Here is a 20657-nt window from a genome sequence, read left to right as displayed (position 1 = left end):
TTTCTTTGTCAGTGAAAACACTGCACAGATGAAACAACAGAATCAGGGGTGCGGGACCAGCCTCCCAGGTTACACCTCTGGCCTTGGCTGCCTGTTTGGGGAAGGAAGACAGACAGCTCCATGAAGCTCCACCCTGGCAGGTGTGGAGCAGGAAGAGGGGCTGGGAAATAATGACCCTGATCGAAGAGAGAGAACCACACCCAGCCAGAGGCCACTGTCGCAGCATAGCGCTCCCCTCAGCCACGTGAGAAGACAGAACGGAGAAAACACAGTCCGTGCCAGGAGCCTTTCAGATGGGCCTCTTCCCCCACCATGTCTGCTTTATGCTGACAATTTTACCCTTGCCTGTGCAGCTTCTAGTAAAACACCCAGCATGTGTGGGAGCTCAGTGAATATTCATTTAATGAATTAATAGCAACATTGCTTATGACAGCAAATAAAAAAGAAACAACTTAAATGTCTTACTACAGACTATTGGTTCACATACATTTATAATATCTCTGTAATTAGGCAAATTATGTAATCTTTATGTGCCTGACTTTTTCTTTTGCTAAAATGGAGTGAGTGATGAATGGTACCTATATCGTAGGGTAACTGTAATTGTATGGATTTAAAATGAGCTTACATATGTAATCTCCTAGCATATAACTACAAAATGAATGTTGACTATTATTAGTATTCCATGGAATACTGTGCAGCTGTTAAAACTGTGTTGAGGAAATACATTTTTATACATGGGAAGATTCACGGTAATTTGAAAAACAGCTTATGTGATAGTACAAACAGTATGATTCCAAATTTTATAAAATAAACATGCATATAGAGAAAAAAGTCTAGACAAATACACATGGAAATATCAACTATTTGATATTTCTATATAGTAAAACCAAGGTGACTTTCCTCTTCCTCCTTCTTCTTCATATTAATACCTTTTTCTTGCCTATCTGTATTTCTTAATGACAAACATCAATTATTTGAGTAAGTGAAAAAGTTAATAAAGATTCCTCTTGGATGCCAAAAAAGCATTTGACACAATATTTCCTATTCTGGGATACTTTTTCAAGAAAATAATCCCTAAAACCAAATAAAATACTGCCTAAAAGAATTAGATAAAATATGCTTTCTATACATTGTAGAATAATATATAGTGATGTTTAAAAGATGTTCAGGATGTTCAAAACATTAGACATCCAAAAATGTTGAAAAACTTTGGAATAATGCTTTAAAATACTAGAAAATGTTATCAATAGTAATTTAACTAGAATAAAAATTACTGGTAGCTGATCTCAAGCATATAAAAAAATGTAGTAAATATCAGGAGCAGGATAGACTAGAAAAGGACTAGAGGAAAACATTAGCAGGAAAAATAGTCATTAGCAGAAGGCATGTTTGACTGTCCTTTGTTGATTAAAACACAAAAAGCATGATTCCAAATTTTATAAAATAAACATGCATTTATCACTTTTTTTGGTATCATTAATCTACAATTACATGAGGAACATTATGTCTACCAGACACCCCCCATCACCAAGGCCCCCCCACATACCCCACTACAGCCTCTGTCCATCAGCGTAGCAAGATGCTATAGAGTCACCACTTTTCCTCTGCGCTGCACAGCCCTCCCCGTGCCCCCTTATTTATTATACATGCTAATCATAATGCCCCCTTTCATTTTTCCCCCCCTTATCCCTCCCTTCCCACCCATCCTCCCCTGTCCCCCTCCCTTTGGCAACTGTTAGTCCATTCTTGGGGCATTTATCACTTTTTGACCAGAACAGTATAAATTCTTTCTCAATGATTTACAAACTAACTTAGAAACCTCTAGACTTGTTAGAATGTCAGTTCTTCTATGGGTGGGTGGTTGTGCTGTGATATAAAACTAAAATCATTAAGCCTATTCAGTCTAGAAGGAGAAAGGCCCAGAAGAACTATCCTTTCAGTTTACAAAATCATTTAAGTTTAGGTAAATAGAGCCCTGATCATTTCCCAACATGTGAGACAAACAGTTGTTCCAACTCCATCAATATCGAGGTACCACCTGCAAAGGTGAAAAATGAGACCCAGCCTTTGCCGTGGAGCAGCTCGCCACCTAATGGTGTAGGGGAGAACGACTCTAATCTGCTACGCGCAATCTGGGAGGGGCTACAATAGAACAAAGGGCCGCGGGAGCCCAGAGAGGGAGCAGTTTGGATTTGAAGGGTCAGGATAGGCTTTTTGTGGGAGGACCTTTGCGCCAAGTCTTGAAGCATGGGTACAGTTTTAAAGTGGTGAACTGAATGGTCAGATCCAAACAGGTTCACTTTTAGGGCTCTACTGGTTCCTCAAAGGGTCAACCAAATGGCCCTTGGAGCTACTGAGAAGGGCAACCCTTGCCTGAAGAGCAGGTGTTGCAGCCATCTGGCCGAGGCGGGGGATGGGGGGGACGGGACTGGATGTCGGATCACCCGGGATGGCACCTGGCTAATTCTGGCCTCCTGTCTCGGCCAGGATGGTCTCTGCTGAGACACAGGGGGCAGGCAGTGCACTGACTAGGCACCATCCGTGCTGGTCTCCACAGTTCCGTTTCCAAGCTCTAGTTCACGTTACATTAGGACAGAAACCTCGCTGGAAGTGACCTGGAAAGTCATCAAATATACTCCGCTCTTCAGGGAAGGACGTGTTGAGGAGAGCTCTCAGGGACTAGCAAAAGGTGTGTGGGGTAGAGTTGGGAGCAGGGGCATCCTGGAGAAGGAATGAGAGCCAAGCCACCAAGCACTCCCTTCTACCCTGCGTCCTTGCACTGAAAGCTTGATGATGTGGTCGGTCTGCGTGGTCGTTTGGTAGCAAACGCCTGCGTTTGAAGATCCCAGGAACAGCCCTGGGCCGCCTCTACCTGAGGACTCCAGGGTGGGCCAGTGGGGTGCTCTCTGCTGCCACCTAGTGGGTCTACGGAGAAAGGTCAGAGAGGAAGTTTAATCAGAGGTTCTCAGGGAGGTCCCCAGACCAGCACCATCAGCGCCACATTCTCAGCTGTTCTGGAAACTGGGAACGAGGCCAGCAGTATTTGTTTTAGCAAGTCCTTCAGGCGATGCTGACTCACATCCAGGTTTGTAAAGCACTTTCAGACTGAGTAGCCATTTGCCCTCTGGAATGTTTAAGATGGATAAGCAGAAGAGAATTCTTAATTGGGAGAAGCTGATTCTCCTTATTGATAATCAAGGATCATACCTCTTATAAGAACTAAATTTCACCAACCGCTTTAAAAAAATTATTCATCTCCTTCTCAAAAAGGACAAAAAGACATAAAACCCAACTCTTCTTGTTTTTTATCCAGAAACTCCCATTCATGAACATCCGCTGCTTTCCTGTTTCTGGGAGTGACATTCGACATCCTTCAAAAATATGGTCCTAAGCGTGTTTTCCAGCCTCACCTCCCATTGTTCCTCCACTTCATTTATCTTAGACTCTAACTCAACTGGCTGAATCCAGCCTGCATCCATGTGTTCAGTTCATTCTTTCCCCTCAAGATGCACCCATCTGTAAGACTAAAAATTCAAAATGAAAAGCTCTAAGACATTGCACCCACTTTTAAGTTGGACCCTCTTGAGCACCATTTCCTCCATGAAGCCTTCCCTCATTGCCCCAGCCAATAATGATCTTTCCCCTTCATGAACCACCATCCCACTTCATCTATACTTTTCTCCTTTAGTGCTTTAGATTCAGCTCCTTGTGTATTTAGTTCTTAACAGACATTTTTTTTTCATTCTTTTGAGTCCAGGGACTGATTCCTACTCATTTCAACATAGGCCAGTGCAGCGTAAGTGCACACAGCAAATACTCTCTGGCAGGTGTAAATGAGTAACTTTGGTCTTTCACAAAATAGCAGCTCACAGCTAATGTTGGAATTAAAACCAGTGCGATGCAAACATTGCAACATGAAGGTAACTTAGGAGCCCCAGATGACCTAGGCTAGGCTGGGAAGATAAATCTTGGTATTGTCCAAAGTCCTGTTTGGAACTCCACCACCACTGGGCAGGGCAAAAAAAAATGTACAGCTTTATCAGTATTGTTTTATTTCTTTTATTTAAAAACATGAAGTAGATATGACCAAATGTTAGCTACTGCTAGTTCTTGGTGGCAGAGACACAAATCGCTCAATAAAACAACCCAAAACTCCTCAACAAGAAATTCTCAGAGATCTGATGCCATGTCGTATCACCTGGCCTATTTCTGTCTTCCCCGTATTTGGGACTCCCAAAATGTCTTTGTTGCTGATGTTGGTAGCAAAGTTACAGGGACTAACTTCACAGCTGGCCTCTTAACATTGAGGAAGCAAGTTCTGGATAGGCACCGGCACTCCTCCGAAAGCCCGCACCCCACGTGATGACCCATGGCGAGCGCAAAGCTTCCTGCCTGCATGTCTCTGGCCGTCCCGGGGCTCACCGGCCCTGCTTACCCTGGGCGCACCTAACCTTTCCACAGAGCCTGGGAAGGCCACACACTTTGAGTAAGCCCACAGGCATTCTGTGCCTTGATTTTAGAATCCAGCAGCAATGAAACACATAGAAAAAGGAAAAAAAAAATACCATGAAGGGGAAGAGGGAGGAAAGGAATTGTTTCAGAAAATGGAGCTGGTTTTGGAAGACATACGTGCATCAGGAACAAAAAGTGATTGGCAACGTCAGAGCTGTGGATTATACCTAGGCTGCAGGCAGGCTGAGCAGAGGCCAGTCTGTTCTCTAGTTCTTTAATATCTCAGTGCTGAGAGAAGTCTCCCCAGGGAGGGTGGACAGGAACATGGACTATCTCCTTCGGGAGGTACCAGGAGCCACAGGAGCTTTGCCACCCCTCTTTCTCAGATCCCATTTCCCTTGCCCAGCTGCTGGGAGCCCTGTGCCTAGCTCCAGAAGCTCCCGTATTCGTTCCCAGTGATAGGCCGGGAATTGGCATCTGATGGAAGGCCAGGCAGCCAGAGCCCCAGAGATGGAACAGAGCAAACCAAGGAGCTAGACTGGCAGGCTTACTGGTCCAGCCCTTTCAAAGGCTGGAGGGCATATAACCGGAAACACAGGGTTTATCTTCATTTCCAAGCCCGTTCCTGGAAAACAAGCTTGTCCTGGAAGGCCTAAGGAGCCCAGAGGTTAACCAGGCTGGCAGCATGCAGCTGGCAGGAGGAGGACCTGCAGAGAGGAGTGGGCAGGCCTCATGCTCCAAGAGCGGCTTGCAGTCCAGAGGCCAGGGGGCTGTGACCAGACAAACTGCCCAGCCCTTGGGCCTCTTGTCTTCAGCTAGGAAAGTCAGTAGAGGGGCAGCAGGGAAGAACGGCTGGAGTACAGGGAAACTTGGGGTTGGTAAGAGCAGCAGACGAGGCGCTTTATCCCAGCCCTGCTATGAGTTGGTGACTTTGGACAAGTTATTTCTCTTTCTGCACATTTCCTAACATGCAGAAGGAGGTAACACCACCCACCTGACAGGGTGCAGACAAAATCAAGTAATGTACAGACTCCTGGCCCACAGGAGTTTACCCAACCCTGTGAAGGGATTTTAGATGTTAACAAAAGACTCATTCTCATTGCCCGAAAGCACCACTGGGTCTGTCCACAGGGCGAAATTGATTTCTTTTTGTAGAGTCCCTGGGTGGAGCTCAGAAGGGAAGCCTGCCCTCTGATGTGTGAATGGGGAGGTGGGTACCTACCATCTCCCCAGACCTGCATACACAACCCCGATCTCAGCTTGCAGACCAGGTTAAGGAGACCAGGAGTCTTGGCTTCTAGGGCTGGAGCCCTACTGCTCCTGGGAATGGCTGGGGCAGAGGGGTCTCTCTCCTTCAAGACGAGCTTCTGCACACAGCAGACTTCTTCCGTTGCAGGACACAGCTTAGCCCCCTGTCCACTCACAGGCATCCGGAGCCTATTCGCACTGGGACCACGGCTCCCAACTCAACAGACACTATGCTGTCACCTCTGGGAAGGCAGCCCACTGTTGTCAAGTCTGGGGTTTCCAGACTTCACCCCAACCACCCAGTATTCAGTGAGCTCCTCGGGGCTGAGGGGTTTATTAGCGACCTCTGTTGGTGTTACATTGACAATCTGTTGATTACAGGTTGCAATGCAATTTTGAATATAAGACTACATTTTGAATGTAATGAAAGGTGTACTACCCAATGAAGATGATTGCTGTCATATACTGTCCTAGAAGAAGGTTCTCATCACAAAAGAGTCTGGGGTTGGGAAGGTAAATGTTCCTTGAGAACCACCTAAACTCAGGGACTTGCTGGCGTTGCCCAAAGACATAGTGAGACAGTGGGGAGGCCCAGTGACCACCCAGAGTAGCCATCCCACCCCGATTAGGCCCAGACAAGTCAGTGAAAATGAGACTGAAAGTGTAAGGATGAGAGATCCAAAGATCACAGCAGCAAATGGCAGCAAAGACAGCAAGGTCAGAAGAGCAGTTGAAAATCTGTGACTAGCCGCATCCATCGGGCCTGTGGCTACGAAGGCTCACTTTGATTTCCATCTTCCTTTGATTGCCCTGCTCAGAGTAGAGGCAGGCAGCAGGCTGTTGGGTTGCATAGAAAACCACAACAGAAGGGGAGGCCTCAGGAGTCCCTAATACAGGAGCAAGTGAAGGGCCTTTGTCCACCTGGACTGTAAGTGAGGGTGAGAGGCAGCAGACTCCCTGGTGCACAGCGGGAGCCGCAGAAGCAGACCCAGACTTGTCCTGGCCCGCCCACCTCCTCCGGGCGCCCTTGGGGGGTTAGTAACTCCCTCTGCCAGGGATGCTTCACCTGTCACAACAGTACCTGCTTAGGGGCGGTCAGAGGGATTTACAGGAGTCAACTTGTGCAAAGGGTTTAGAACGCCTGATATATGGCAGATAAGTGCTCAGTGCAGGTAAGCTGAACTACACGTGGCCTCAGAAACCTGGCAGCACCAATTGCATGGGGCTTGCCACGCACAGGGAAGACGCAGAGCTGGGTGCCATGAATGTTTGAAGGGTTTCATGTTTCTAATTTCCACTTAGCTTAATAATCACCATTGCTGTGATTTCACTGGAAGCTGCCAAAGGTCCTGGGCAGTGGCTTGCACCTGTATCTGCACAGCAGCTGCCCACAGTGCCGGGTTCTCCTCCCAGGTTGGTGACCAACTCCAGTTTTGACCCACAGCAAAATGCCCAACTTCCCCCAGCCTCAAATTCCTTACCTGGTGCGTTCTGCCCTTCTCATAAAATTGTTTAATTTTGTTTACCCAGAAAACCTCTGGAATCATGCTCCCATCCCTAAGGAGTTGTTGACAATCTGTTGTGAGACAGTGAGATTCCACATGGTAGGCAACTTGCAAACTTCCCCCCACAGAATAGTTTTATTGTTGAATGTCTTATGGAACTGCACTGGCACATTTTCCAGCCTTAATAAACTCAGCAAGGGGCACACACTCAAATCCTGCTTTGCTCATGGAGACAGGCTGGGCCTTGGGTCATACCAGTGAACGTCCACGATCATTTTCAATGCTGTGTAATCAGCAGGTCTGAGAGAGGACCAAGTGGTGCCGATCCCTCTGCAAAGCCCAGAATTTCTGGTTTTGGGGCTGTTCAGGCCCTGATAGGAACTTGCTGTTGAGTCATTTTTCCCTATCATTTGAAAATTTAGAACAGAAAATTTTCTGGCTAATGACTGTCTTCCAACCAAGACAGGATCACTGTAACTATTCTCAAGTTCAAAGTAGGAATGCCAAGAATGTGGAGGAAGGAGGTGCAGACCTGGAAGGACTCTTTCCCTTTGGCTCTGGGCTCCTGACTCACATTCCTCCATAGGGCTGAGGGAGAGGTAACCTCTCAGGATCTCTTATTCGCACCATGAGAATCCTGGCAAAGAAAGAGGCCTAAATAGTTTCAAAGCAAATAATACCAAAAAGGGTGACTTTTCTACAAGTAATAAAATTATACCTCAATAAATCTGACTTTAAAGAAAAAAGCAAACAATTTATGCAAAGTCTCTGAGGACTTATTAACTAGAAAATCTCATTTATATTTGAGAAGCTCCATGTGCTCCATGTAATCAAAATAAGGGGAGTCATTTTGTCATTTCCTGCAAACGGGCAGTTGGGATTTCCCAGATACCCTCTGCAGGACAGCTGGATGGGTGGGATGTTTACATCACAGGGACACTGAGGGGGCAGCGGGCAGAGCTCTGCACAGCAAACGGCAGCCTCCTGCATTAGTCCAAAGGGCTTAGTGACAAGCTGCCCTGTAAGACAGTGTCGGAGGGACCGGCCGGGGCTGCCGAAGGACAGAGAGGAACACAGCAGGCTCTCTGACCAGCTGCAGATCTGGATCCATGGGGAGGAAGCACGGTCACCCCAGTGCTGTGGAAGCTGGAGCCACGAGGGAGCCCCCCAACAGGAGCCACAGCTGGAAACACTGCACAAAGCAGGGAGTGACGGCAGAGAAAGGCCTGACCTCCACCTGCTCCAACCGGCGGACCTCGAGCAGAGCAGTCGGCTGTCATGGAGGGAACCCAGGGCCCTCGGGTAGCTGAGGACAGGATAAGCAGTGTAGGGCCCTGCCGTGGAGAAGTAACTTCCGTTTCCTGTAAGATGGAGGCCATGGCACCTGCTGTCAGCCTGCTGTAGATAGAGATTATGTGCAAAATGTGACTATTTAAGTTTAGGAACAAGGAGCAAACAGCGGGTGCCTGTTAGTTTGCAGTTGTGAACACTTCCCCTTCTGCCATTTCCTGCAAACGGGCAGCTGGGATCTCTGAGAAGGCTGCCCTCCAGGTGGGTGAATTCCCTCAGGGTCCGCCAGTGACCCATTCCCCACTCTTCTACTTCTGAAACTGATTCTGGGCTTGGAATGCCACCAAGTTCCACTTCCTCAAGCAGCTTCCAGCCATTCACCTCGGCTGTTTCTTGGCAGCCACAGAGCTAAGCTCTGGAGAAAACAAGGGACTCAAAACAATGGGCGAGGCAAGATTCCCACCGAGTGACACAGTTTATTGAAAGGCATTCTTGCTTCATCCAGTTCACTTACATGGAGGAAGCTGCATAGAATGCCTCCTCCCCAGGACAAACCAAAGCAGTCAAAACACCCAAATGCAGAAACCCAACAGAAACAGCCGGTTGGCATTGTCCAGTGACACTTGGAAGCAAGAAAAAAATGATAAAGATATATGATGATTGTCTCCCCAGCACTGCATTTGGCCACATATTTATTAAATAAAATACTTCTTTTTTAAGCTAGCTAAAGAGAATACTCTTGAGTAGGGTTAGTTCTTAAAACAATAAACTGAAAGAAAAATATATGTATATAATAAAATCAAAGAATGACAGCATGTCAGAGCTGTAAAGGACGCTGGGCCCTGGGCCTCGTTTGTTCTGGGCAATCTGCAGCTCTGAGAACATGCCCTGTCAAGGTCACCTCCATCAAGGTCACCAGGGTAAGAGGAGCCAGGACTTGAAGACCACCTCTCTCACCAGCCAGGCCAGTGGTCTTCCTACCCCGCCACCCTCGCCGCCGGCCATTACCAGGGACGATGGCGCATTTGTTAATATTAAAAATGGCCCGCTTTTAGGGCAAGGATGGCAAGTCTTTCAGAAGCTGGTCTGTGCTTCCTGCAGCTTGCCTCAGGGCTACCAGGAGGGGCCGGCTGGGGTGAGGGCCAGCAACTTCCTCACAAAACTGGACACTCACTGGCTCCCAAAGTTCCTGGGCCTCTGACCTTTCTCATCTTTCACCTGTAGTTATAAGCAGGCTGAGGCATTTCTAGGCCACTCTTTGGCAAGTATCTCATGATGGTGGAAGCAGCAAAGAAATCAAGAGCCTACTGAGGATCAAAGAACCCCTGGGCCAACCAACCACAGGCCTGATGTGTCCCCGAGAGGAGAGGGCTCCAGGGCTGGGTGCGGAGGGGCTCAGCCTCTGTGTCCACGCCCTCCCCCTGGCTGTACTCCGGGAGGGGAAGGATTTGGGCCCATTTTATTCTTTCCAGTGCCAAGGACAGAGCCTGACACATTGTAGGTGCCCAATAAATATGTGCTAAATGAAGGAAGGAACCTCTCCACACTCCGTGTAAGTAGAGAACCACTCCACCCAGCAGAGGTAATAGAGGGCCTGGCGCTCTGCTCCAGGGGCCTTGCCTATCAGGGGGCAATGGCACTCACCCTAAATTGGGCTGATTTCTGAATTCTGCTTGGTGGGCTCTGCGGCCTGGGGTGGGACACTGAGATTCTAACCCCTGTGGCTACCGTCATGGAGTTCTCTGGTCTGCAGGCTCCCAGCTCACAGGGTGCTCAGGGACAACGCCAAAGCAACTGAGCGGTCATCTCCACGTCCAACTGTGTACACACCTCGCAGGGTCCTCTCCCTGGCCATGGGCTTGTCGCCCTCCCCACGCCCTGGGCCTGACTTACAGGAGCCTGGCTGGGTTTGGACCTGGCCTCTGGAAGTGCCTGGGGACTGGCCCCATGGGAGGTGACACCAAGCAGGCCAGGAGAAGTGCCGGATACTGTATCCCCCCAACTCCACACTTCCTGCAATTCTGTCCCTGCCTTGTGGCCTTGCCCCAGACCTCACCCAAACCCCTTCTCTTCGTGCCTGGTGCTGGCCCATGTCCTTCTGTCCCAGGAGACTGGAAGGAGCCCTCCAGTTTACACAGACACACCTTTGTCTGGCTTGTTTCTTTCCCCTCTTCCCAAAATAAACCTGAGATCCTGCCCCATCTGCCTCCTCTACATATCCCCCAGCTTTCAAGAACCTGCTTCACTTCTTCTCTTCCTTCCCACCCACACCCACACACACCTGCTTACTGCCCCGTTTTTTCTTTCCCCATGATCTTACTGGACACTGCCCACCTCTTCCTCACACCTAAGTCTATGAACCTTGTCCCCAGACCCTCTTACTCCCACCCAGAAACCATGCTGTCCAGGGACTTGGAGAGTGCAGGTCAGAGGCCTGCCATGGAAGGAGGAAGGACCAGTGAGGAATGACAGAGGGCCCCAACCTTCCAGAAATCGTATCATTTGTCATAAGCATTACTTACAAGTCTCCCCACCCTGCCTGTGTAAAAGAAATTGTAATTGGTGACTGGAAATTGGTCCCAGCATGGTTCAGAAATGATAAAAAACTCTAGATAAAATGGCCACCAAGGTCACACAGACAAGTGACCTTCTGACTCTCCTTCCATCAGCAAGTTGTTCACTAAGACCACTTGAATTTCTCTTCTCAGGTTACCTGTCCTTTATCACAACAATTCCTTTTTTCCAAGTCTGATGTCCAAAGTGGTCTTTTCTTTACCTTCTCTCTCTTGCCTCTGATCCTTAATACTTAAAACCTAGTAGCTTCGCATTTAAAAAAAATAATACTCGATAGAAATGTGTGACATTTACAAACAAGCCACCCTATGAAGCCTCTGTCACATTCCAAAATGGAACAGCAGCAGTCCAAGAGAAGGTCTGGTTTAAAATATTTACAGCCTAGACATCATTTCCTCCTCTACACAATGGCTATTAAAGAACAGCTGGCATTTGGACCCTTTTCTTGGCAGGTGGGGGTGGGAGGCAGGAGCTGCCATGCAAATGGTGCAGGCAGATAACTGTGCAGAACAGGGGCTTTGTCCTGTCAAATTATATTTTCCAAAACATCTAATGGTTGGTGGCACCTGTGCTTCAGGCATCTCAGCGTTTAAGTCGCAACAGCTGCCTGCCCAAGCTACAGGAGCCACCCTAGGAGGAAGGTACTGTGGAGGAATCAGCCTGCGATGTGAAGAGGAGGCGATGGGGCTCCACTCCTGATGGGTGCCCCCTCCCCTGTCCCCTGCTGCAGGTGGCCGTGGGTCCCCGTGAGGAATGATGGGCCGCCTCCGCAGCCCTGGAGGTGGCCTCAGATCTGGCTGGTGGCAGTGCTGTCCCTGGAGAAGGTGAAGCTCAGGGGCGCCTCACAGAGGCTGCCCCCGTCGGTGCTGAGGTCGTCATCATCATCCATGTCATCCAGCACTTTACTGGGCAGCTTCTTGAGTCTGTGAAAAAAACAGGAGGCATGTTTCTCGGGGTCCTGGCCCACGGCACACTTCTGATCTGGAGGTGCAGGAAAGATCTCAGGGTCCTATCTCTTCAACCCCACTGTGTGGCACAGAAGCGCTTGAACTTCACTGGTCTGCACCTGGCGGTTCCTTCAGCGCCAGGGAACAAACGGCCCGCCTTTCAGCACAGGGGGCTAGTGCTGACACGGTGGGCTGGCCAGGGCTGGGGCCAGATCAGTAGCACTGACTTTTCTTTTTGCCTCAGGCTCCAAAATGGCTTGTCAGAATGCTGTTCTCGAACCTTCTAAATTTAAAATTTTGCTATTTTGTTCACCATTGTTTTGTTTGCATTAATTTTTTTAAAATACTGCATTAAATATTACCTATCTTGATTTCTGAGATTTGGGGTGCCCCTTAAATGGTGCACCCTAATGCTGGCCCCAGCGGCAGCTTCTCAATAGACAGGCCCTGTTTAAGGGGTTTTCAGCAGGCCTTTAGAAGAGAACTACCTGTGCGTGCAGCCAGCAGTCAGCTTCCAAGAGAGGCTCAATTCTCGGGAGGAGCATGCATGCAACCTCACCCCTGCGCTCCACCCCAGGCAGGGGCACTTGGGCAGGGAAAGCGCTCCCAGTCCCTCAGGACCATGGCAGGGGGGCTTTAGAAGCAGTTCTCCTGAAACGAGGCTCGGCAGATCCTAGTCTCATCAGGACACACACAAGACTTTATTTCTAAGTTACGTAAAAGCAGGGGTCGCAGGGGCTGGTCCAGGACCTGCCTCCTCCTTGGTGGTGTGAGCTAGTCCCCCTGCCCTGAGCCTCAGTTTCCCTTATGGGAAACCGGGATAAAATCTGCCCGGCTGACATGAGGGTACTGGAATGAGGATGACACATGGGAGACCCTACGGAGCACATGGGGTGACTGAAGGGGACACCACCACTCTCATCTCCAGAATGGGGTGACCCCAAAAGGCGACAACAGGGAATTGGCTTGAGAAAAGAGGAGTGAGAATGCTCTGAAAGCCCTGAGCTCCCCTCAAACATCGGGGGCTCACGGCGCCTGTGGGCTCAGCACACTTGCCCACCTCAGGTCCTTCTTTATGGAATTGAGCTGTCCCTGCAGCTGCTCATTCACATCCATCTGCTCCTCCAGCTCCCTCTGCAGCTTCTTCTTAGAACTTTCCAGTCTGTCGATTTCCTCCTCAGCCTCCTCCACCTGCCGCTTCATGGCTTTCAGGCGCAGGCTCAGCTGCAGTGGGAGAGGGGCAGGTTGAGGGCGGCTGGTCCTGGCCGCTCGCGGGGCCGTGCAGGTAAGACTCTCAGGCAAGGCTACTTTCTAGAAGCCAAGCTCAGGGTTGGAACACTGCTGAAATCCCCGACTACGCTGGGCTGGGAAGGGCCCATTCTATGACGGGGGAGCGGAAAGGCAGAATCAGTCGCCACAGCGCCACTGCCCACTGCAGAGGCCTCCTGCCCTCTTGCTCCCCCAGCCCGGGGCATTAAGCTTCATGTGAGAAAGCCTTGGCAGAGGGCCCCTCACCTGGTCCTTCTGATCTGTCAGGGACAGGTGCTCATCATCCACATGCATCACCAGCTCCTTGACCTTCCGCTCCAGCCTCCGGTTGCTGAGCTGGAGGCTGGCACGGTCCCTGGAAGGGCGGGGGAAGCCAGATCAAGGACCCTTTCATCCCAGCCTCACAGGAGGCTCGAGCTCTAGCCAGGGCTGCCTGCTCAAGTGAAGGCTTCAGGTCAGGGAGACACACATCAGTACAGAAGGGAGGGCTGCTCATTGGACAGATGCCCAAACATAGGTTCCAAGGAGGGTGACTTGCCCAAGGTTGAAGAGGCAGCAAAGGGCTGAGTTACATTTGCCTTGAGTTCTTCCAGTCCCAAGCTCAGCTTTGCAAGGCAGAGGGTCCCAGACTGCAGGACTGAACATTCTGAGTCTACTCAGGTTGCTCCAGCCCAGCTCCCAAATGTCCTACTGAATGTGGATAATGCCAAGTGCTACATGCACACAGGCCGCCATACCCCTTCTAGGGAGGTGAGGTGCCAGGAGTTAGAATTGAGGGTGGTCAAATTCAAGCTGGTGCTGGCCCTCGGGCTGGGATTGGAGAGCTAGCTGTAGAGGGTTGTGGTGTTAGTGTTGGAAAGAAGTGTGGTCACTTGATCCCATGTCCTTTCCACCACTGTGGGGGACCTGCCCATCTCTGACAGATGGCCACTGGGCCTCTGCTTGAATACCCCTGGCCCCCAGGGCAGAGTTGGCCCCTTGGCCTCTGATCCTGTACTGATGCAGTAGCTTATGAGGCAGCCTCTCCTGATGTGCGATGGGGAAACGAGCAGCAAATACAATGGAAAAGCTATGGACTGAGGAATGGGAGCTCCAGGCTGTACTCCAGCTACACCAACTTTCAGCCAGGCTACCTTCCTCAGGTACTTACCTGGATGGGTCTCAGCGCTCTCATCTGTAAAACGGAAACGGCAGCAAGGCTGTGCTTGCTCTAAGGCAGGTGAGGATGGGAAGAGATACAAGTGTGAAAGCACCGTTTCACACCATGACCACCGCTGGCCAGGCCTCCGCACCACAGCTGGGCAGGCTCACCTCTCCTCACTCTCCAGACGGTCCTCCAGCTCCGTGATCCTGGTCTCCATCTGCACCACCAGCCCCTCTTTGCTGGACCTGTAGGAACCTTCCAGGTGAATAATCCGGCTCTTTAAGTCCTTGTTCTGGAATTAGACAGGGAGGCTACGTAAGGGGCTATGTGTCTGCCATGCTCTCTTTGCAGAGCAGAGTGCAGGGCTGAGCCAGCAACTGGTTGGGGGTTGTGATAAGCCTGCTTTCCGTGCCAGGATACAAGGCCCGGGGGACCTGGGAAGACAAAGATGTTTCTAGGGAAAAGCTTCGCTCTCAGGTCCTGCCAGGCCAAAAGAGGAGATTCTATCACATTCCCTTATGGGCCTGAGTGAAGTTCTTGGCATGTCCTAGGCCTCCTGGAAGTCAAACGGCCTTGTCCTTTGCCTAGGCCTTGTATAAACCTACTGGGGGTAGGGGTGGCAAGAGAAATAGGCTCCTTCACCAGTATCATACAACAAATTCAGTGAAGAAGTTACATGAGTAGCATATAAAAGGAAAAAATGATTCAAGTCAGCTTTGTTAGCAGTGCACACATTTGGTGACACCAGTTCCTTTCCCTGCCCTTTGGATGAGAATTCAGCTCTCTTAAGGATCTAGAAAACAACACTTGCAATTCCACCTCCCCCACAGATGTTAAACTTCCAAGCAGGTTTAATATGACTGGGAAAAGCTCTCTGGACTAGGCCTTAGAAACACCTCTAGGTCTCAGGTGGGTTGTGCCCCAGAGTTCCTGCGATACTAAGCACAGGCGGCACTACCGAAGGGTCTAGTCCAGGGTCATGTGGAGGGGACAGCTCTCGGGGCCAGCTGGCCTTACCTGTCTCTCCAGGGAAATCTTGTCACACTCCAAGTCTTGCCTTGCAGCTCTCTCCTGAAGTAGCTCGTTCCTCATCTGCTCCACCTACACCAAAGGGAATAAGAGCCCAGGCGTTAAAGGGGTTGTTCCTATACCAACAACCCAGGTGCCAAACTCCAACAAGTCAGCGCCTCTCCATGACGGGGGCCTCCTGCCATCTCTCCTGCGGTGCAGGAGCTGCTTTTTATTCTTGCCTTCATGTGAATTGCAAAGATGATAAAAATAGTAACAGTCATAGCTAACCCTGCTGTTAGGGGCTGAATTATATCCCCCCAAAAAGATACACTGAAGTCCTAACCCCTAGTACCTGAGATGTGACCTAGTTTAAAAACGAGTCTTTACAAAGGTAATCAAGTTAAAATGAGGTCATTGGGGGGGCCCTCACCTAATCTGACTAATGTTCTCCTAAGAAGGGAAGATTTGCATGCAGAGGCAGACATGCATAGATGGCCGTGTGAAGACAGAGATTTGGGGAGAATGCCATGTGAAGACAGAGGACTGGAGTGAGGCATCCACAAGTCCAGGAATGCCAAAGTGCCAGAGAACTACCAGAAGCTGCAAAACAGCAAGAAAAGATTCCCCTACAGGTCCAGAGGGAGGGTAGCCCTGCTGATACTGTGATCTCAGACTCTGGCCTCCAGAGCTGTGAGACAGTAAATTTCTGTTGCTCTAGGCCACCCACTCTGTGCCACCTTGTTACAACAGACCTAGAAAACTGATACACCTGCTCAGCACTCCACGTGTGCCATCCTATTACATCTCCAGAACAATCCTAAGAAGAGGGGAATGCTGTCTCTGCTCAGGGCTTCAGGGCTTGGATAAGTTAATCAACCTGTGTGCTGACCGACCATCCCAGTTTGCCCAGGGCTGAGGACATTCTCAACGCATCGGACTTTGGCTACTGCAACTGGGAAAGTTGCAGGCACCCCACGACAAGCCAGGCACCAAACTTGCCTGAGATCTACACAACTAGTAATGGGGAGCTGATACTCCCCTGAGCTCCTGATGGTGCATTACAAGTTCAACCCCAGAAAGGGCTTCCATAGTTAGCATATTTCAGGTGCTGCTAGATTTCCATTTCCCACTTCTTATGCCAGATACGGAAGTCAGCAAGAACATGGAACAACTCCAGCTGACCTGGTAAGAACTAAGCACTACTGAGTATTTCTTCTATATTAAGAGGAAATGAGCCTAGCTGAGAAGCATCTGGAAAGAAATCCCATTGCCTGCCAGTCCGCATCTCTGTGCCCCATCCCCAGGGGGCTGTCGGCAGCAGTGAAATAAAATGAGCATCGAGGGTGGGGCCCCAGACCCTGTTCCCAGGACTGTCCAGCAGAGGGCGGCCTGGAAGCCAGGAGAACTAACCAGGTGGAGCAGTAAAATAAAATTGCCCTTTCCTTCTTAAGGTGGGGGTCCAAGGTGAGTAAGGTGTACACACAGGAGTCCCTGGATTCCTGGGGAGCACTTGTAACAGCCTCCCGTGGCTGGCCTCAACTTGCATTTTCCCCACCTGTATGAGTGCCTTAGCAAGTACAGGAGAAGTTGGCCCCTTCCCCACGAGACCTGTGGGCTTAGCAATAATAAAACAGAGACGCCACCACGCTGGCCAGGCTTGCATCTGCTCCCATTGTCCCAACTGTGGTGGGTGTCCAAATGGCATGTAGTGTGGTGTGGCTGGCCCACAGTGGGCAGTAGGCAGTGGCAAGGAATGAGGCAGGCGATGGGCAGGGCCTCAGATGCCATAGGAAGAAGCTGGGATCCTGTCCACAGGTGAGAGGGTACCTGTGAGATTAAAAAACAAAAACACCCACCCACATTTTTGAATTTCTGTCTAGCAGCCTTCTGAGTCATGGGGCCTCAGGATTTACAGCAGACGGACACCGATGCCTAGGGCGGAGATACATGGAACTGGAGGGAGCAGGACTAGAACCCGGGCCGCGCCCACCCACTGTCCCCTACTCCGCCGGCTCCAGCTCTCCAGGCCAACTCCGGGAAAAGGCTTCAAACAGATCTAGGGTTCAGACACAGCTCTCACGTAGAAGCCAGGATCCGGGGAGGCACTCAGTTTCCTCAGGGCATCGGTCTGCAGTGGGGGAAGAATGCCAGCTATGCAAAGGGTCAGCAGGCAGAGCACATAAAACTCTGCCCTTGGCCCCTCCCCGACTCTCCCTGGCCCTACAGCCTCCAGATCACATGTTGCAAAGAGGGCACTGGAAAGATTCCTGTAACTGCTCTACGAGCACAAAGTCCACAGGTAACAAACGCAAGGTCACAGCCCCACCCCGAGTGTGGCTTCTGAGCCAGCTGACACAATGCGTGGGGCCGTCATCGTGGCCGGGCCACAGGACCTTGACGTGCCTCCCAGGGGAAGGTGTTCTACTGACACCCCCTAGGCAGAGGCTAGGACTTCATGAAGACGTAGTTAAACTTTGACTGCGACGGGAAGTAATCACACAGACAGGCAAGAGCAGCCCGGCTTCTTGTGCTGGCTCTGTGCGCACTGTGTGTGACCTCGGCCGTCTCACCTCTGGGGCGCACACTCCCCGTTTCTAGCCTAAGGAACCTGAATGAGGCAGCCTGTAAGGGCCCCTCAGGGTGTGCTGTGATACAGTAAAAGCACATTTTGGTGGCTCCTCCACCCTGCAGGGTGCTCTGTGGCTCTCCTGAGGAAGCCAGAGACCCCTGCCTCCACACCCAGGCTATGAAACCCCATCTTCCAGACATTTAGGAGTGTCCCCAGAGAAGAGCCGCTCTGCCAAGGTGGGCGTGAGCATGTGTTTGTGAACACTCACGCGTGTGTGCTGTGGGAGGGTGGGTTTGCTCATTTGTCTGGACGACATTATTAGCCCAAGGATACTCATGACAAAAAACCAGCACAGCACGTGTCTGGTGGGGGATGGATGAGGAAGCCGTGTGTTGTGGTCGGCGTTATGGTGATGTGAGGACGGTGTGCCGGGGTGGGGCCTGAGAGGCCAGAGCCAGGCAGGCAGAGAAAGGGCGGGAGGGAAATGCAGCTTTCCCCGCAGGGGGACCACCAGCGAGAAGGAGCAGGAGGTCAGGCAGAAGTAAGAGTGAAGGAACAAGGGGGGCGGGGGCAGCTGGAAGGACCGAGTAGGATGTGGGGAGGCAGGCAAGAGCAGGTGAGAGGTCAGGTGGGAGGCAGACGGGGAGCAGTCACGCTGGGCCATCACAATGTGAAAGCAGCAACCCCCTGGGTGGCACTTACTGAAGTGAGCCTGGGCATTTTTACAGTGTTATCTCATTTAACCCTCACCACCCACCAACAGTAACAGGCGCTGTTACTAGTCCCCTCTATCTCCACGGTGCGGGACAGGCTGCAGGCACATGCACGGAAACTGGGTGGTGCCAGCCGGAGCTGCAGACGGATGAGCTCACTGAGGGGACACACATGCAGAATGAGGATCCAGCCCACACCCTGGGGGGCCCTGTCCCCTCCACCTCCTGTCACGGGAAGAACACAGGACAGACCCGTCCCAAAAACCCAGCAGGGGAGCACTGAGGAAGGTCAGGCAGGAGCAGGACTGAGGAGCCAGCCAGCACCTGGGCTGGACAAGTGGTGGGCTTCGGACGGCTGTGCAGAGAGGGTGCTGGACCACAGAGACCAGGAGGTTGCCAGGCGGGAGGGGGCGCAGCCTCTCCTCTAGACCTCCTCGGTGGCCAGCCAACAGCTACAGCGGAGGGTGGAGAGGTCCTGGAAGGGGCTTGGGCAAGTTAGAGAGGCTGGACTAGGACGAGAAGGGCGCGTGACAGGAAAACGGGACCCGGGACCCAGGCCCCGCACAGGTGGCATAGGAGTGGGAGAGATGCACTTTCTCTGAGCCTAGGAGAGAGAACATGACTCCAGGCTCAGGGGGAGGCAGTTCCTGGGGTGTGGAGGCACAGGAAGAAGGGAAGGGGATTATTTTCCCCAAAGTGAAGGGATAAGGAAGAACTGGTGGCTTGTAGAGAGAGAACAAAATTTAGAAATCTAGTTGCTGTGGGGTGTGTGGCCAAAAAAGCACCAGAAGACAATAAAGGCCTGCAGAGCGGAGGCCAGGGTCTCATTGCAGCTGTGCAGCATGTGCTTTTAGGGGGTCAGGGGGTGACCTCCGCAGCTGTGCTCAGGGCCTAAGGACCAAGGAGGGAAATAGCAAGAGCCCCTGGTGACAGGCCCCGGGTGACAGCGAGTGTCCGTGTCTGAGCCCATTAATCCAGCGTTCTCTGAGGCCGATGCTGTCACTCCCCGCTTGCGGGTGGAAGGCTCAGGAATGCTGGAGGCAGCTTTGGGAATATAACCTAGGCTTTCTGGCTGAAAATCACACATTCCTTTTCCCCCTCTTGGCAAACCAATAGGAACCAGGTTCCTCAATGAAAGGTAAATTCTACAAGAAGGGAGAATTCTGGGGAGACTGGAGCCCAAAAGGAAGGGTAGTCCACAGTGGAATGAGGCCGAGAAGCGCCACCATGGGGGGATCCAGGCACTGTCAAAAGTTTGTGCAGCTCCGGGTCCAGGCCGGGAGTTCAGGGCAGCCCCTGCGACAGCAAGCAGCAGCCACTGGCCAAAGTCTGGCCCCCTCAGTGCCACTAACTGGAGAATCGAGGTCCTGCCAGGACCTGGGCCTCTAGGAGCCGCACCCACTCCTCCCCCAAACACACACACACAAGCAGCCTCCCCGAGGTCTCTGCAGATTCCAGGCTCCCCTGGGGAGCCCCGGGCAAACAGTGACTCTCAGAGGAAAAACAAAAGAAACCTGTAATTATTTCTACCCTACCACATCCCCTCAAGAGGCGGCTATTAACATGGAAGTGTAAAATTAATTAGAATGAAGAACAGGAAGGAACAAATGTGTGACCATGAAACAACAGTTACTGCGACCAGGCTGTCCATTTGTCTTCAATCTTTTGGAAACCAAGGCTTTTAGCAAGCATGACAGGCTTCCTTCAACTCGTCAAAAAGGACCACGGGACACTAAATTCTAAAATAAATTCACCACTTGGAACCTTATACAAGGACTACCATGTGGAGTTGTGGCCCACGTTCCCAAGGACGGGTTTCACGATAAGCCAGAAGGGCTTCAGCTTGGCTCCTCCATACAGCGACCCCTGGAGTCGGCCCCCTGACTGGGGACGTTCCACATCCCGCCCTTCTCACCCTGAGTCCACACTGGCAAG

At 51.1% G+C, this 20657-nt stretch overlaps 1 protein-coding gene across 5 annotated transcripts in view; it reads right to left on the bottom strand.

Moving 5' to 3' along the window:
- Window positions 1-8951: 8951 nt before the first annotated feature.
- Window positions 8952-20657, bottom strand: part of CGNL1 (cingulin like 1) — a 170160-nt gene continuing 158454 nt past the window's right edge. For all 5 annotated transcript variants that reach the window (XM_036929733.2, XM_057488844.1, XM_036929732.2 and 2 more), the window contains 5 exons: window positions 15447-15530; window positions 14597-14721; window positions 13532-13640; window positions 13077-13240; window positions 8952-11992 (listed from right to left, as the gene is read on the bottom strand). In XM_036929733.2, the coding sequence (XP_036785628.2) occupies window positions 11857-11992; window positions 13077-13240; window positions 13532-13640; window positions 14597-14721; window positions 15447-15530 (618 nt within the window). In that variant the 3' untranslated portion in view covers window positions 8952-11856. The remainder of the gene's footprint in view (window positions 11993-13076; window positions 13241-13531; window positions 13641-14596; window positions 14722-15446; window positions 15531-20657) is intronic.

The sequence above is a fragment of the Manis pentadactyla genome, chromosome 11 (genome assembly GCF_030020395.1).
Source record: "Manis pentadactyla isolate mManPen7 chromosome 11, mManPen7.hap1, whole genome shotgun sequence".
In the NCBI taxonomy this organism is placed as follows: Eukaryota; Metazoa; Chordata; class Mammalia; order Pholidota; family Manidae; genus Manis; species Manis pentadactyla.
This window is presented reverse-complemented; position numbering and strand designations above follow the sequence as displayed.